Source organism: Pelophylax lessonae, assembly GCF_965119305.1.
Source record: "Pelophylax lessonae genome assembly, chromosome: 4".
NCBI lineage: Eukaryota > Metazoa > Chordata > Amphibia > Anura > Ranidae > Pelophylax > Pelophylax lessonae.
Genome location: NC_138771.1, coordinates 474974782 through 474992671, shown reverse-complemented (window position 1 = coordinate 474992671; position 17890 = coordinate 474974782). Strand labels below are relative to the sequence as shown.

The 17890-nt window shown below is 41.6% G+C and overlaps 1 protein-coding gene across 2 annotated transcripts in view; it reads right to left on the bottom strand.

The window, feature by feature from the left end:
• PRMT8 (protein arginine methyltransferase 8) overlaps positions 1-17478 on the bottom strand; it is a 251703-nt gene extending 234225 nt beyond the window's left edge. The window contains exon 1 of one of the 2 annotated variants that reach the window (XM_082256113.1): positions 17016-17478. In XM_082256113.1, coding sequence (XP_082112239.1) covers positions 17016-17084 — 69 coding nt within the window. In that variant the 5' untranslated portion in view covers positions 17085-17478. Of the gene's footprint in view, positions 1-16566; positions 16820-17015 lie in introns of those variants that run through there. The other variant, XM_082256112.1, reaches the window with a different exon arrangement.
• Between the last annotated feature and the right edge of the window lie 412 nt (positions 17479-17890).

Here is a 17890-nt window from a genome sequence, read left to right as displayed (position 1 = left end):
ACATGTGAACGGAGCTTTACTGTTTAGCACTGCGCTATGTTTAACTGGTAATTGCGCGGTTTGCAACACTGTGCAAAAAAGGAAATTGATATAGTTGTTTCACACGTATTTGAACACCACTGCAGTTTTTATTTTTTGCAACATAAACAAAACTTTCTAAAATTTTGAAAAAAAAAAAACCCCAATATTTTCTACTTTCTGCTATAAAAACATATCCAATAAAATGTTTAAAAAATGTATTCTGCTACGTCTGTATTTAAAAAAAAATCCCAATAGGTGTATACTGATTGGTTGGCGTGAAAGGTATAGCTACAAACATAGGTGTGCACAGCCTGCTGCATTAGGGTGTGCACCCCGAAGCTCAAACACACGTGTGTGTGTGTATACACGCACACACACACAGTATATATATATATTTACACACTCTAATAGCAGAGCCAGTACAGTGAAAAAGATGTATGGTAGAACTCAATTAATGGCACCCCTGGATATTTACCATCTCCCCACCAGCACACAGAGCGATAATGCTAATGCGCACAGGGTGATTAGGGTGTGCCCAGGCACAGCCAGCACACCCCCTGCGCACGCCTATTGCTACAAATTATGGTATAGATACCAGAACATTTTTTTTCTACTAGTAATGGCGGTGATCAGCGACTTACAATGGGACTGCGATAGGGCGGTGGGCAATCTGACATTAACTGACTTTGGAGGGGGGGAACTGACTAACTACCACTGATATCTCCAGTGACACTTATATCAGTGCTAAAAATATACACTGTCACTGTACTAATAACACTGGCTGGGAAAAGGTTAACATCTAGGGCAATCAAGGGGTTAAATGTGTGCCTAACACTGTTTAGTGTGTGTAATATGTGCTTTTCAACTAAGCAATGTGCCGGTTTTTACTGCCTGCTTTGCACATTGCTGCTGTCTGAAGAGAGCTGTTTACCAACACAGGGCTCTCTTCTGTCATTCGCTCAGCCGATCAGCAAGTCCCTGCCGTAAATCATTGGCCACTGATTGGTTTGAGGTGTAGAGAATGAGAGCACAGCCTTTCAGGCCTGCGTGCGCATGCGGACCTGGAAGGACACAAGGTACCTGGTTGTGCCTGTATGGGCCGACCTGCTACAGTAGTTGTATTGTGGCAGGTATGCAAGCAGTTAAATCAGACAGGTAATGAAAAGCACCCATCTGACATCACCCTAGCCCCCACACACACAGCCCACACTTGCTAAGTGAGTTATATTTGAACATACAACCCACATAAACCTATTACTTCTAAATACACAACCCACAGTAGTTAAAGTAGAACTGAAATAAAAAAGTAAAAATTGCCATGTTGTGGGAAGCATCTATAAATGTTAACTGTGCTCAGGTAGTACCCATAAAATTGTGGAGTTCCTCCTGAAAAATAGCAGAGAATTGTGTGCTTATATAGCTGTATATCTGCAGTGTGAGATCTAAGGCACTGTTGCCTCTGCTTGCTAGTTTTAGGAGATTTTCGTGAAGTCACTATTGTCCTTCTTACTGTTCTCCTTGCTGGAAGCTCTGACCTAGGGAAGTAAAGCCCTGCCTCTACCAAGAGGGCCACCTCTACAGAGAGACTCCTTGTAAAACAAGGTATGGTAAGTCAGCAAAGTGAGCTGCAGGAAAACCACAGAAAATACTGGTGACAAGTTCTTTGCCCTCTGCTTGCCTTGTTTGGGTCACAGTTTCCAGAGTTCAGTTTCTCTTTAAATACATTAAACCAGAAGACAATGGGACAGATGTATACAGATCTCAGATATTACGAGCTACACTTTCACTTCTCCTCTAATGTGCAGCTCTGTACACAGTCATACCTTCCAACTTTTTGAGATGGGAATGAGGGACACATATTAGCAAAAGTATGTAGGCATAGGACACATACCCTGCCACGCTCACTTATAGGAGAATTATACAAAAAAAATGTATCATTATATTAGTTAAACCCACAAGTGTTTTGTTTTTTTTTTTAACCACTACTATTCCTTTAAATTGGCTTTTGAAATTTACAAATGCAGCAATTTAGAAGTTGGATGAAAAGTTTAGCACTGAAAAACTTTTTGAAAGATAAAAAGTGCATTTTATATACAACTATATAGATCAGACCAAAATGAGGGAGAAATGAGGAGGAAAGAGGGACAGAGGGACTTTGTTCCAAATCAGGGATAGTCCCCGAAATCAGGGACAGTTGGGAGCTATGGTATTGTGCAACCGTTCACACATGGCACTACAATGCCAATGCTAGGCTGCCATTGTGGAGCGGTTACCCTACTTTGCAAATTAGAAACAGTGGAAGATATTTGCTGGCGGTCTGCTATATGAAGTACTTCCAAATCCGCTAAACTCTGCTACTTCTTACAGCAACATCGTAAATGGCTCCAGCTCAGCCTGGCCAAGACAGACATAGGGAGCAAGCCCATTCACATTCTTCTATGTGCTCCACAGCACGCTTTTGAGCATTTTCAAATTCAATACGTTTTTATTGAGGTTTTTAGAAAAACAACGCATGACTCATGTAAATTTACAGTATCTCAAAAAAGTGAGTACACCCCTCACATTTTTGTAAATATTTTATTATATCTTTTCATGTGACAACACTGAAGAAATGACACTTTGCTACAATGTAAAGTAGTGTGTGTACAGTTTGAATAACCGTGTAAATTTGTTGTCCCCTCAAAATAACTCAACACACAGCCATTAATGTCTTAACCGCTGGCAACAAAAGTGGGTTCAAATGTCCAAATTGGGCTCACAGTGTCAATATTTTGTGTGGCCACCATTATTTTCCAGCACTGCCTTTACCCTCTTGGTCATGGAGTTAACCAGAGCTTCACAGGTTGCCACTGGAATCCTCTTCCACTCCCCCATGATGACATCACCGAGCTTGTGGATGTTAGAGACCTTGCGCTCCTTCACCTTCTGTTTGAGGATGCCCCACAGATGCTCAATAGGGTTTAGGTCTGGATGCATGCTTGGCCAGTCCATCACCTTTATCCTCAGCTTCTTTAGCAAGGCAGTTGTCATCTTGGAGGTGTGTTTGGGGTCGTTATCATGTTGGAATACTGCCCTGCGGCACAGTCTCCAAAGGGAGGGGATCATGCTTTGCTTCAGTATGTCACAGTACATGTTGGCATTCATGGTTCCCTCAATTAACTGTAGCTCCCCAGTGCCGGCAGCACTGATACAGCCCCAGAATATGACACTTCCACCCCCATGCTTGACTGTAGGCAAGACACACTTGTCTTTGTACTCATCACCTGGTTGCGACCACACACGCTTGACACCATCTAAACCAAATAAATGTATCTTGGTCTCATCAGACCACAGGACATGGTTCCAGTAATCCATGTCCTTAGTTTTTTTGTCTTCAGCAAACTGTTTACGGGCTTTCTTGCGCATCATCTTTAGAAGAGGCTTCCTTCTGGGACGACAGCCATGCAGACCAATTTGATGCAGTGAGGAGCATATGGTCTGAGCACTGATAGGGTGACCCCCACCCCTTCAACCTCTGCAGCAATGCTGGCAGCACTCATACATCTATTTCCTAAAGACAACCTCTGGATATGACGCTGAGCACGTGCACTCAACTTCTTTAGTCGACCATGGCGAAGCCTTTTCTCAATGAAACCTGTCCTGTTAAACCGCTGTATGGTCTTGGCCACCGTGCTGCAGCTCAGTTTCAGGGTCTTGGCAATCTTCTTATAGCCTAGGCCATCTTTATGTAGAGCAAAAATTCTTTTTTCAGATCCTCAGAGAGTTCTTTGCCATGAGGTGCCATGTTGAACTTCCAGTGACCAGTATGAGAGAGTGAGAGCGATAACACCAAATTTAACACACCTGCTCCCCATTCACACCGGAGACCTTGTAACATTAACGAAAGCACAAGCTAGTAAAGTAAAAGAAAAAACCAAACATTCTGAACTTTTGATACAGTGGCTCTGGTGTACTCGCATGCATAAAAAGTCTGGTTAGTTTATTATAGGGACTGCGATCACAACTATAAAGCCTTACCCCTATCCCAACCATAAACCCAAGTCCAATCCTAACCATCTGCCATAGCAATTAATTACATAAATCACAGCTTACCAGTCCTTACATGTGCATGCATATGTTTTAATTTTTTATTTCTTTCTTTTTACCTTGTTTCCTGTAAATAAGATACTTCCTGTTCTAGGGTGACAACCGTCACTTCCTGCCCTAAGGACACAGCAAAAAGGAGGAAATCTCTCCAAAGTAAGAGATATTTCCCTTAGGACCTTTACCAACAGCCCTTGGGCTTTGTTGATGTCATCCTTTTGACATCAGTTGGAGAAGCTTCTGAGATCATTCAGAAATAATTGGCAGATGCATTTGATCTGCAGTTGACCTCTTTCTGATTTGCAAATTGACCTGCTACAAGCATCCCCATTGACTTGACTTATACAAAAGCCTTTTAATGGAGGCTCTTAATGTTATTTTTGTAGACATTCAAGGGTGGAGCAAATTAATTAGTAAACTAGTAAAAGTTGGGAAACCTTTAAACTGTATTTTAAGCCAAATCTTTTTTTTATTTAACTGAAAAAAAGCCCATCATTACAGGCAAGGGTCTCCATTGCAATACTTCCCCTCTATTCCTGTTCTATTGATAACTCAAATTTTAGAATGTTCTATTACTTTTAGACTTAGTGACAATGGCTCCTATGACAAACAGGGATGCTAAATCTTACCTAATCGATCCAAACCTAGAATAAAAATGTTGGGTTTACACTTTTGGTAAATATTTCATGAGAAAAACAAAAAAACAGCAGATTGGAGGCAAATTGGCCCCTTAGATTTCAAATTGGAATGCCTGAAAAACGCTCAAAATTAGCTTTTTACAAGCATGTAAGGTAAATATCTCCTAAACGGAGCATGTTTAGGAGATATTTACAGTACCTATAGGTAAGCCTTATCATAGGCTTACCTATAGGTACAACTTGCAGAGGAGGGTTTACTTCCTCTTTAAGAGCCTCTAAATGCTGGAAGGCAGAGACAAGCATTTGGATCATGTATCCACTGTGATTGGCTGTCACATTGATCACCTAATCGGATAGTTCTTTATCGCAAGTATGCATCATGAGATTTCCGATCCCCACCGGTAACTGTGCTGGGAGCGCACAGGGCACACGCGCTCTCAGCACAGAAAAGTGTTTATACAGGGCTGCATATGTGGCCTCTCAGCATTAAAGCTTCCCCGCTGAGAGGCTGCATATTTGTGTACCTTTTGCAGAAAGAGGTTAAAGAGGTTGTAAACCCCTTTTGTTTACATTTACCTATAGGTAAGCCTACATTAAGGCTTACCTATAGGTGCTATAAATATCTCCTAAACTTGCACCGTTTAGGAGATATTTACAGTGCATGCAGCCGATGACATCATTGGCGCATGCGCTCTGAAGGAACGGCCACCCGTGCTGTTCCTTCAGATCCCAGTGCCGTGAACGGCGGTTCCCACGTGCATGCGCAGGAGTGATGTAATCGCGCCCCCCAGCCAATCAGATGGCCGGAGAACGAGATCCAGGAAGCAGGACGGCCGGACATGTCAGCCGTCCTGTCGGCACTGAGGGGGCTTCGTTTTTAGGTAAGTACTTCATAATGAGCTAGTATGCGATACTAGCTCATTATGCCTTTGTCTTTACAGGATTTTTTTTTTCACATTTTTTAAATGGGTTTACTTCGTCTTTAAAGACACTCAAATAAAAAAGCCTAAAAAACTCTGCTCTCAGGTAATATTTTTGTATGTAAATCAAATGTGTTTCTTCTTTGGTTTTTATTATATTTATTCAATAAAGAGTGGTAGAAACAAATACAGATTGTGTTGTCATTATTAATTGCATAAAATCATACTTGGTACATACAGTATGTTTAATTGTATTTTTTTATGTATATATATTAATATATATATATATATATATATATATATATATATATATATATATATATATACGCTATTAAAAAAAATAAAAAAAGATAAATAATCAGAAAGCAGCTATCACTACAAAATGTGCACTCATTACACATTACAAACATTACATATTACATGTGTAAAAACATAGCCTAGGTTGCATTTGAGAAAGCCTTGACGGCCGCAACGTGTGAGGATAGCGGTGAGGTCATCATGGTGAGCGGAGTCTGGACGCCATATATTGGAATACGGATCTGACATGCCCATTTTTTTATCTGCTGAAATGTGTGTTTTTTTTTTTTTACCATTCTCAATAAAAATCGTGAGAACGATTGCACTATCAGTGTCTTTCTGCTTCTCACATATTATCTTGCCATTGGGAGACGGTCTGCGAACAAAGAGGAAGACTGGAAAGGAGTTACCTTTGTACGAATGTAAATAAAGTGCAGTTGGCCTCCTTTTATCAATGGGGGTCCAACAATTAGGGTGAACAGATATCCTTAAGGTGGGGTGAAGGACACTCTAGTGTGCATGGTGTGGAAACTGGAGCTTCCTTGCACTGTCCGAGGATCGTCTTAATTGCAATAGGAGATTACACGAAAATGTAATGGTGTATGGGACTCTATTTATGGACTTTTTAAAATGTATTTGTATAGATTTTCTTCTAGCACTGTTGCACTTTATATTGACTTTTGAATAAATATATTTAATATCACTGTGACATATTTGATTATGCTATTATATGTTTAATGATTTACATAATTCATTGCACATTCTTTGCACATTTCTATGGTTCATTGTAGATGTAGTGAGGTTTCATCTACTTACTGATTTATCATATCTTAACAGATTTTTATATATAAACAGTATCTCACAAAAGTGAGTACACCCTTCACATTTTTGTCAATATTTTATTATATCTTTTCATGTGACAACACTGAAGAAATGACACTTTGCTACAATGTAAAGTAGTGAGTGTAGAGCTTGTTTAACACGTTTCGTCATATGTTTGACCTCGTCAGGGGCGACCATTTGTGTCTGGTGGGATCATTCCCTCTCAAGTGTCTTTTGGCTTTTCCATTAGTTTGAAGGCCAATATAATCTGGTAAGCGGCCAATTTTTTTGCTCCATCTCCACTGGGTGTTTTCTTTCATCGCACATTGAGAGGATTCTCATCCGCATGCTGGGACTTGTGGTTCTTCCTTTTTTTTTAACACATCTGCCTTTTTATCAACGGACTTTCAAATCACTTTTTTTTATCATTTTTCTTATGGATTTATTTGGACTTTATGCACATTTAGTATTGTCATTATTTATGAAATGTATTTTATTCAGGTGTGAATCATTATTTATGACTTATTCATATGTCATTAATTATCATTAGCGCTGCACTTTTTATTATCAGTGTTTTTAATATATTGATATGGGGTCTTTGTACCGATTTTGCTTCACTGTTTGTAATATTTTTTTGTAATGTATAGATATATAGTTAATCTTGTATCCAGGTTGCATATGTAGGTTTGTTCTGCATACATAGCAGTGAACGGTTTTGTTTTAATGAGAAAATTAGCAGAGATAAAATAGCAGACTCAGTTATAATAACTCATGCTGCATACAGAGCTGACCCCAGTAAATTTTGTTTGCCAGGGTACACATATCACTTCCAGCATCCACTGACAGCAAATTGCCGTAATGAATATGAATGTGTACATTCCCTCATTAACTAAATGCATTACACATAACTGCAGCGCCTCCATCCTTATAACTAATGAAAGCCAGGCATTAGTCAGTTCACCAAAACCTAAAATCCAGCATGCAGGCTGGTGCCCGTTCTGTGGCTTTATTGGGGAGCATGACTTGCATTGTAACAATGCAAGAAACTGTTTACTTTTTTCCTAAATGTTACTGAAATTACAAAGTGACGTTTCTTTTTACCGCAGAGACGCTGCAGTGCAGTAAATAGTGCAGACATAATTTTTCCAGCGCATACCACACCAGTGCTGTGGTGTGAACGGGACGCATAGAAAACAACTGTTTTCTATGTACCTTTTCGGTGACTGGCACTGATCTGGTATGTAAAAACACCAATCACTGCGCATAAGTATGAACGGGCTCCAAACTACGTCTTGCAATGATGCCCCTACATTAACGCAACACGTTTCCATGTGTAAAGGTGTGCTACTTTAAAGTCAGTACACTTGCACAGAAAATCGTACCTTACCCTTTTTTTTTTTCAGGGCAGCAAGTCTTAATGCTGCGTTATGGTGTGCTTCAGCGAGGGTTTGTTGCTTGCTACTGTAAGAGTGCATTGGGGTGTCATTCAATGAATGGTATCACACTGCAGTGCTCAAGTAACTGTGCACTGTGATGGTGTGCATTAAAACATGTGTTTCAGCATGGGTTACTGTAACGCACCAATCTGAAAGGAGCCATTAGGTAAAACAAACCACTAACTCACCTATAATTTAAATATCATACACTATATTACCAAAAGTATTGGGACACCTGCCTTTACACGCCAATGAACTTTAATGGCATCCCAGTCATCCCAGTCCCAGAACAACCTAAACTCGCTCATCCATATCTTTGTACACAGGTGTGTACACAGGACCTTGCTTTGTGCACTGGTCCAAATCATTTCATGGGGGGGGGGGGGGGATTATAGTGTGGAGTTGTTCTTTAGAGGTTGGGCTTGGCCCCTTAGTTCCAGTGAAGGGAACTCTTAAGGCATCAGCATACCAAGACATTTTGGACAATTTCCTGCTCCCAACTCTGTGGGAACAGTTTGGGAATGGCCCCTTCCTGTTCCAACATGACATTGCACAAAGTAAGGTCCATAAAGACATGGATGAGTGAGTTTGGGGTGGAGGAACTTGACTGGCCTGCACCCTGACCTCAACCTGATAGAATACCTTTGGGATGAATTAGAGCAGAGACTGCGAGCCAGGCTTTCTCGTTCAAAATCAGTGCCTGACCTCACAAATGCACTTCTGGAAGAATGATCAAACATTCCCATAGACACACTCCTAAACCTTGTGGAAAGCCTTCCCAGAAGAGTTGAAGCTGTTATAACTGCAAAGGGTGGGCCAACTCAATATTGAACCCTACGGACTAAGACCGGGATGCCATTAAAGTTTATGTGCGTGTAAAGGCAATACTTTTGACAATATAGTATATATGGGTGGACTGACCCTTTAACATGAAAGTATTACATCTATCTACCTCCTAAACTGCCTCACGAGTATGAAGAAGCAAAGTCGACTTACCAAAATCCTGTGTGTGCCATTTTTCAAAGTTGATCATTCTCCCCATGTCACACAACTGATCCCATTTCACTAAGCGTGTGCAAAAAGTACTCCCTTATTAACAAAAAAACTCATAGAGGATTTGTGCAACCTTCTGATGATGGTAAATGGAAACTTGGTGACCGATTAACAAAAGTGTAAAGCAAGGTAATCTGAAGTAAATGCATATATCCAGTCGTGTGCAGCAGTATTTTTTTTTTAAAATGGAGCTTATCTTGCTCTTGTTGGATATTTGAAACGGGTTTTTCACTGGACTTCACCCACAACTAAGTGATAACTCCACTTTCAAAAAAAAAAAAATTGCAAAAAAAAATAAAAATAAAATGGATCTACAATTGTTAAGCCAGCCATATTGTAATTTAAACCCAAATAATTAAAAACTGTCAGTACATGCTGTAATACATGCTGTTCATACTCACTTACTTACAACAGGGATTTGATTTCTGTATTTTGCTTGTTTATGTCCCTGCTGCAAGCCTGAGATACGTAGACCAGCTATTGCTACATCTACTGAGTATGCTCCAATTTCAGTTCCCTTCTAAGCTGTTCATTTCCACCTTTTTCTTATCTGTGCATCCCCCCTAAATATAGAGTCACACGCGTGAGATTATACACTCCAGATAAATGACAGCCCACTCCCTCCCTCCTCTTCCATGCCCACTTAACAGCTAAACACAATAGGGGCAGGAAATTACATGTTGATTGATGGAGTCATCTCCTCCCTGTAATTCTAAGCACATTCAAACAATAGACACAGACTGGAGGGGAATGGCACAGGCTGTGATTGGCAGAGCCTCCCCCTAGATAGGCCACACCATGTTTTTGCACAAAATAATAAAGATTTGCTTTTCCAATACTTATTCGTATGGCAATTTTAAACATTTATTGATATTATTATATATTTTCCTTGTATTTTTGAGGGTGTGACTGGCATCAGAGGGCTACACGCTCCTCCCACTGATGTTTCCCTGTATATGGCCTGAGAAAGAGCTGGGTCACATGCCAACTGTAAATCGATTACAAAAAGAAAGGTACTTAGATATTTTTTTTTTTATTAAAATGAATACAGAGCCATCATCCACATACATAAAGAGAGGGGATAATGTAAATTAAACAGTGTTGTGTGTTTGGTATCACTTTATTATTATTAAAAATCCCCTTTACTTTTTAATCTGCAGACACAAAAATTTCCTGCAGAATTCACTGCAATATGGCAACCTGTATGTGCTCCATACACCATTGGTGTGCGCACACCACCCCTAGAAATATCAATTCTTGCTTTTATGATTGGCTCACAAGTAAGCACTAAGTCAGATTTTAGGTACCCTTTGCAGTAGGAATTTAAGTTTGGGTGAGATATCCCTCAAGGGTTAATTACTTCTAAAGGGATGCAGACACTGCAGCTTTTCTCATCAGAACACGAAGATTTTACAAGGTGAATATAATGAACCAGACCGTACTATTCAGATTCAGTGTAGACTCACACTATCCACAGAGAAAAATATTCTGGGTAGTAATCGTATGGGGGCGGGGGTGGGGGGGCATCTTGCAAACTTACAGCGCAAGGCACCACTTCCCCCTTTTTTCCCTAAACTTTAATGGAATGTCACACACACAAAAATGCAGGGTTGCAGGAGTGGTGCAGAAACATGCAGACATGTTTCATTTTTCCGCACTGCTCTGTCCGGTAGCTGACACACAAAACAGCTATTTTTAGAGTAGAAAAAGAAAATGTAGGAATATGCTACAAAGTATATTAAAATCCTTGTGATTGTCATAGATCATCCAGAGAAATTGTTTTTTTTTTATGCAAAAAAAAAATCAATTTACAAGTAAATCAGAGTCTTTTTTACTTTAGGCCCCTTTCACACTTGTGCGACTTCAAAGTCGCGCAATTTTACCGCGTCTTTGTTGCCGCGATTTTGACACGATTTTGATGCGAGTTTGACTGAGCTTGAATGTCTTTGGCCTTAAAGCGCTTCAAAATCGTGCCAAAGTAGTGCAGGGACTACTTTGAAGTCGGTGTGACTTCAAGTCGCACAGATATGAATGGTACTTATTGGAAATAATGGAGAACGACTTGTCATGCGATTTTGCAGTCCCAAATCGCAGGACAAGTCGCACAAGTGTGAAAGGGGCCTTATACTCATTAATTCACACCCTTTATACAATCTTAAAAAAATAGTTTACATGTACAGTCCCTTGATTGCATTTGAATACAAAGCCCATCTATTTATTTAACACAGGCATATTACACAGCACACTACAGATCTAATTGTATCAGTCCGTGTCCCTGAAGGAGCTTATAATCTAATATTCCCATCACACACATAATCACACACTGACTTACATACTCATGGGCCACTTTTTGGTCAGATGCCAGTTAACTTTTTGACATGAAACTGAAACCCTCTAAAAACAATTCATAAGGAGCTCCATATGACATGGAGTCACACACATGGCTAGGTAACACCTGATGAGTGCACTACACATGAACACAAGACAAACACTGGTTAAAGCTGAACTCAAGGCAAATTTGAAAGGCAGAAATGAATGCAGCCCTCTAATCATAAATACATCCCACACATCCCATCCCATACATCCCATCCCATAGATATACTTTTTTCTTTTAAATCTTATAATTACATCCCGTCCCATAGATATACTTTTTCTTTTAAATCCCAGCAGTGTAAGTATCTTAGTGTGGCTTAGCTCTAAAACTCTATACAGCAGAGCTTAGACCAGTAGAGGAAGAAGCAACACAATGGGGTGTATTTACTAAAGGCAAATAGACTGTGCACCCTGCAAGTGCAGGTTCTCCAGAGCCTAGTAAATGAGGTAAAGCTTTACTTTGTAAAGAGTACCCAATAACATGCAAGGAAAATGAATACTTAGGCATTTTTGCTTGCATATGATTGGATGATGGAAGTCAGCAGAGCTTTGCTCATTTACTAAGCTCTGGAGCAGCTGCACTTGCAGAGCGCAACTGCACTTTGCAAAGTGCACAGTCTATTTGATTTTAGTAAATAAACCCGAATAAGCCAATCCAGTGTTTTGTACTGCAAAGAGCATGCTGATGGTAGGAGAGAGCAGAGTGAAAGCAGGGCCATCTTACTGAATGGGCACGCTGGGCAGTTGCCCGGGATCCCCACCTGTCCAGCTACCAAGCCCCAGCCAAGCATCAGTCCCACTTCCCGTGTGCATCCCACCGCCAAACTTAGCAGGTGGCAAGTGCCTGTCGACCCTGCGTTGCTGTCAGGCCACTTGGGCCATGGAAGAGGAGCCCACAACTGCAGGAATGCCTGTCTGCCTCCGAGGGAACAGGTACACACAGGACAGTCGAGTTTGACTCCCATCTGTGTGTGTGTATTTACTGGACCCAGCCGCTGAACTTGGAAGCTGTCATTAGCCTGAGGAAGGAGCGCATGCTCCGACAACGCGTCGCCTAGCCTACGTCATCACGTCCTTACGTCACGACCTGGGGAGTGCCATCGGATGTCCATTACAGCATAGTGAGCATAACATATTGTCAGAAAATCATTTCTCTATATAATAGTATAATAAATGTGTTGTACCCTAATAACGTAGTGATATTAAGCACAGCACGTTTACTATACTATTATTGAGTGATTTCTTTCCTTTCACGCGAATGTTCCGATCAGGTCTGCCAGTCCGTTTTTCAGGCAGACACAATTGGAACCCTTATGCCTTGTACACACGTGCAGATCGTCGGCCGAACGATCGGCCGTCTTTTGTCCCCGGGCTGTCGTGTCTGTTGAAAAGTGCAAAAGACTGCACAAGAATTTTGTCCGCCGACTACAGCCAACTGCAGAAGTGATGTCATGTGATGGTTAACTTTCCCTGTGTTTTTTCTTTTCTGAGCATGCCCAGTCTTGCAAATCTGCTGTCTGTCGGCCGAATTCTGTATTGACTGGCGAACAATCGGCCGCTCTGGTGTCGGCATACAAAAATTTTAATGCTTGCACGACAGATTCTTTTCGGCCGAAAGTGCGCTGTCGGCTGTCGGAAGCATCATACTAACAAGCCTGAAAATCGGCCGATCGTTCGGCGGCCGAACATTTTCGGCCGACAATCTGCACGTGTGTACGGGGCATTATTCTCCTCTATGAAGCGGCGGGTATAAATGGACATGTGTCTGACATCCAATCTGATTAGCGAAAAACAGACAGATGGGGATCCATTCCCCTTCCATTCAGCAGATCTGATCGGTTGGCAATGGGGTGGAAACAGACAGATGGTTCATTTATATCTGACCGCCCATACAGGAGAGCGGGCTGTGTCTGTGTCCGCTCTGCATAAGTGGAAAGGACACGGACCTGTCCCCTGCCTGCTCAGCAGGGATTAGTGGACAGATCCCCTGCTGCACAAACTGGACCACAGCTGGAGTCCGTTGTTTGTAAAAGGACTCTAAGAGCCGGTTCACACTACTCCGACTTGTCAGGCGACTTGGTCGCCTGACAAGTAGCGCTGCATGCTGTGCAATGGAACCGTTCTAATCAGAGCGACTCAAGTCGCTCAGACTTAGAAAAAGCTTCCTGCACTACTTTTGGGCGAAGTCGGAGCGACTTGCATTGACTTCTATTATAAGAAGTCATTTGCAAGCCATGATGAAGTCGTGCTGCACGGCGACTGCAAAGTCGGGGCGACTTTGAGTCGCCATGGTGTGAACCGACTCTAAGTGTGAGCAGATGGAAAATAGTAACTGTTGTGCGGATTTATGTTTATATTTATATATCTACAGTATCTCACAAAAGTGAGTACACCCTTCACAATTTGGAAATATTTTATTCTATCTTTTCATGTGACAATACTGAAGAAATGACACTTTGCTACAATGTAAAGTAGTGAGTGTACAGCTTGTATAACAGTGTAAATTTGCTGTACCCTTAAAATAACTCAACACACAGCCATTAATGTCTAAACCGCTGGCAACAAAAGTGAGTACACCTCTAAGTGAAAATGTCCAAATTGGGCCCAATTAGCCATTTTTCCTCATGAGCCATGTGACTCGTTAGTGTTACAAGGTCTCCGGTGTGAATGGGTAGCAGGCGTGTTAAATTTGGTGTTATCACTCTCACTCTCTCATACTGGTCACTGGAAGTTCAACATGGCACCTCATGGCAAAGAACTCTCTGAGGATCTGAGAAAAGGAATTGTTGCTCTACATAAAGATGGCCTAGGCTATAAGAAGCTGCAGCATGGTGGCCAAGACCATACAGTGGTTTAACAGGACAGGTTCCACTCAGAACAGACTTTGCCATGGTCGACCAAATAAGTTGAGTGCACGTTCTCAGCATCATTTCCAGAGGTTGTCTTTGAGAAACAGACGTATGAGTGCTACCAGCATTGCTGCAGAGATTGAAGGTGTGGGGTCAGCCTGTCAGTGCTCAGACCATACGCCGCACACTGCATCAAATTGGTCTGCATGGCTGTCGTCCCGGAAGGAAGCCTCTTCTAAAGATGATTCACAAGAAAGCCTGCAAACAGTATGCTAAAGACAAGCAGACTAAGGACATGGATTACTGGAACCATGTCCTGTGGTCTGATGAGACCAATATAAATTCATTTGGTTCAGATGGTGTCAAGACTGTGTGGCGGCAACTAGGTGATGAGTACAAAGATAAGTGTGTCTTGCCTACAGTCAAGCATGGTGGTGGGAGTGTCATAGTCTGGGGCTGCATGAGTGCTGCCGGCACTTGGAAGCTACAGTTCATTGAGGGAACCTTAAATGCCAATATGTACTGTGACATAGTGAAGCAAAGCATGAGCCCCTCCCTTCGGAGACTGAGCCGCAGGGGAGTATTCCAACAAGATAACGACCCCGAACACACCTCCAAGACAACCACTGCCTTGCTAAATAAGCTGAGGGTAAAGGTGATGGACTGGTCAAGCAGGTCTCAGACCTAAACCCCATTAAGCATCTGTGGGGCACCCTCAAACGGAAGGTGTAGGAGCGCAAGGTCTCTAACATCCACCAGCTCCGTCATGGAGGAGTGGAAGAAGACCAGTGGCAACCTATGAAGCTTTGGTGAATTCCATGCCCAAGAGGGTTAAGGCAGTGCTGGAAAATTATGGTGGCCACACAAAATATTGACACTTCGGACATTTTCACTTAGTGGTATACTCACTTTTGTTGCCAGCGGCTAAAACATTAATGGCTGTGTTGAGTTATTTTGAGGGGACAGCAAATTTACACTGTTATACAAGCTGTACACTCACTACTTTACATTGTAACAAAGAGCAATTTCTTCAGTGTTATCACATGAAAAGATATAATAAAATATTTGCAAAAATGTGAGGGGTGTACTCACTTTTGTGAGATATTGTATGTATATATATGTATATATATATATAAAATTAAAAAACCGATATATATATGTATATATTTATACTGTATATAGTATATAAATAAATAAATCTATCTATCTATATATCTATGTTAGCAAAGACGATAGAAAGCAGACTTGACTCACACGTAGTGCTGTCAGGATGGTATACCCCAATCTTTCGTCACGCCGAAACATTGACCATAATATAAACCTTTTTGTACCTTCCTCCTGTTGCAAGTTTTGCGCTGTGTACCCCTTTCTTCCTGAAAATCTACATATTGTCTTTATGTATAGCACTTGGGCTGCGATTTTTATAACCATGTGCAGTGGCCCACCTCTATGCAATGTATATACAGTAGAATGTAGTTAGCTTTTAATATCTGTGTAGTTAGCTTTAAACAATGTGAATATATGGCAGCACTTGGCTATATTATACCTGGTCACACACCTGATGACTGCATTACACATAATAATAAGACAAAAACGAAATATGTTAATAAAAGGTAATGACACCTATACATCAACCATTTCATCATATCAGATCTCCCCAAGGAAGAGAGGGGTGCTTTATGCAGCCCCAGCTCAGTTATTACATCACAATGTAGAGACCCCATCATCCAGAACTTTATGAGTGACACCTAAATACCCAGCTGCAATTTGTATGAATACACAGCACATATTTATATCCCTATAATTGCACATATACTACATATAATTGCATTGTATTTGAATATGACTGCATTCCACTTGCACAGCTCTCTTAACCGATCACTCAATGCCTTGACTATTCAGCAATGCCTGATTCCAACACACCCCATTTAATTTCATTAGACCTGAAAATACAGTATATGATTTCATTATACCTTAGCACTCACCCCCCCCCCCCCCCCTACCTTGCTCATATTACAGCTTCTCATCACTGCCCCCACCACCCCACTCACACAGCCCCATGCTGCCCATTCACCTTAACTCCTTCAAGGGCACAGCATGCCAGTATAGCTGTCTGGGTAGCTGGCAAGTGGATGTCCTCCTCCATGCTGCTAGCATCAAGCATCACTCCAAAACCAGAGGCTTTATTGTGCTGTCACATTACAGATTACCAATGCAGCTTAGAATAGAGTGAATGTGCAGCAAGCATCACATGGATCCAGCCCTATTACAGCCCATGACACGTTTATGCAACAACAGCAATGCCTCTGCAATGCAAAAAAAAAGCCCCCCTTTGATCGCAAGCAGATGACAAGTCAGAGGATGGAGATGGGTGATCTGGTGGTGTCCAGGAGCTGAGATCGCTTCATAAAGCAGTAACTCTGCCATGGACAGCTCTATAGAAGAATCAAAGCCCAGCACTCATGCCCACATTTGCCCTCTCCTAGCATGCCAACCTTACGACCCCCCCAAGACATCACCTACCTCTACATTCTCAGCTTCAGCCATCTTCCTCCTTAGGAGTAAGCAGCGGGAGGAGTGTTTAATTCCCATAAGAGCCAACTCTTTTCTTTCCCCTCTTTACTAATCTTGTAGGGTGTAGATAAAAAATATCATCCGAAAAAAATAGAAAGCCAAAGGAAAGGTAAGCCTAGCCAACTGCCACTGTCCAGCACCGTGCACAGAGGGGACAGCTCCTCCACTTTCAAGTTTGTCCACAAGTTGAAGTTCTTTAACTAGTCAAAATAAATAAATAAATAAATAGTATCAAAACGAGGAAGTTCTCCCAAATGGTCCAAACCTGAGGTCATCGCAGAAGCTTTGGGGACAGCAGCGTCTTGAGATAGTCAAGTGGAGGTTGCAGCATTCTGAATAAGCGAAGAGGGAGAGGCAAGCCCAGCACTAGAGTCAACTGGAAGCTTATGGGACAAGTTAGGAGGAAACCCACATAGTGAGAAGAAAATCCTTACTCTCACTCTTCTCTGCTCCTGGATATTGCTCTCTTTTTTCCCAACTTTTATTAATGATCTTCACTTGCTTGTTGTAATCCAGATGAAACTGTGTCGATTAGCCATAGATATATTTTTTTTTCTTTCTGGGTCAGCCCAGTAACTCTTTCAGTTCATCCTCTTGCTGATTGGAGAAAAGGGTTTTTTTTTACAAGCTCCTGTAGCTTGCTTGGCTTGTCTGACTTCTTTTCAATGAGAAACTCATATGCACAAAAGAGAGAGAGAGAGGGAGAAAGAGAGGAGAGGAAGAGAGACAGAGTGCCTATAGCATCAGGCAGTGTAAAGAACAATATCAAGTGCATTAGAATATAGTGCAGTGCCCCCTAAGTCAGCTTCTTCAAAGCTCAGATC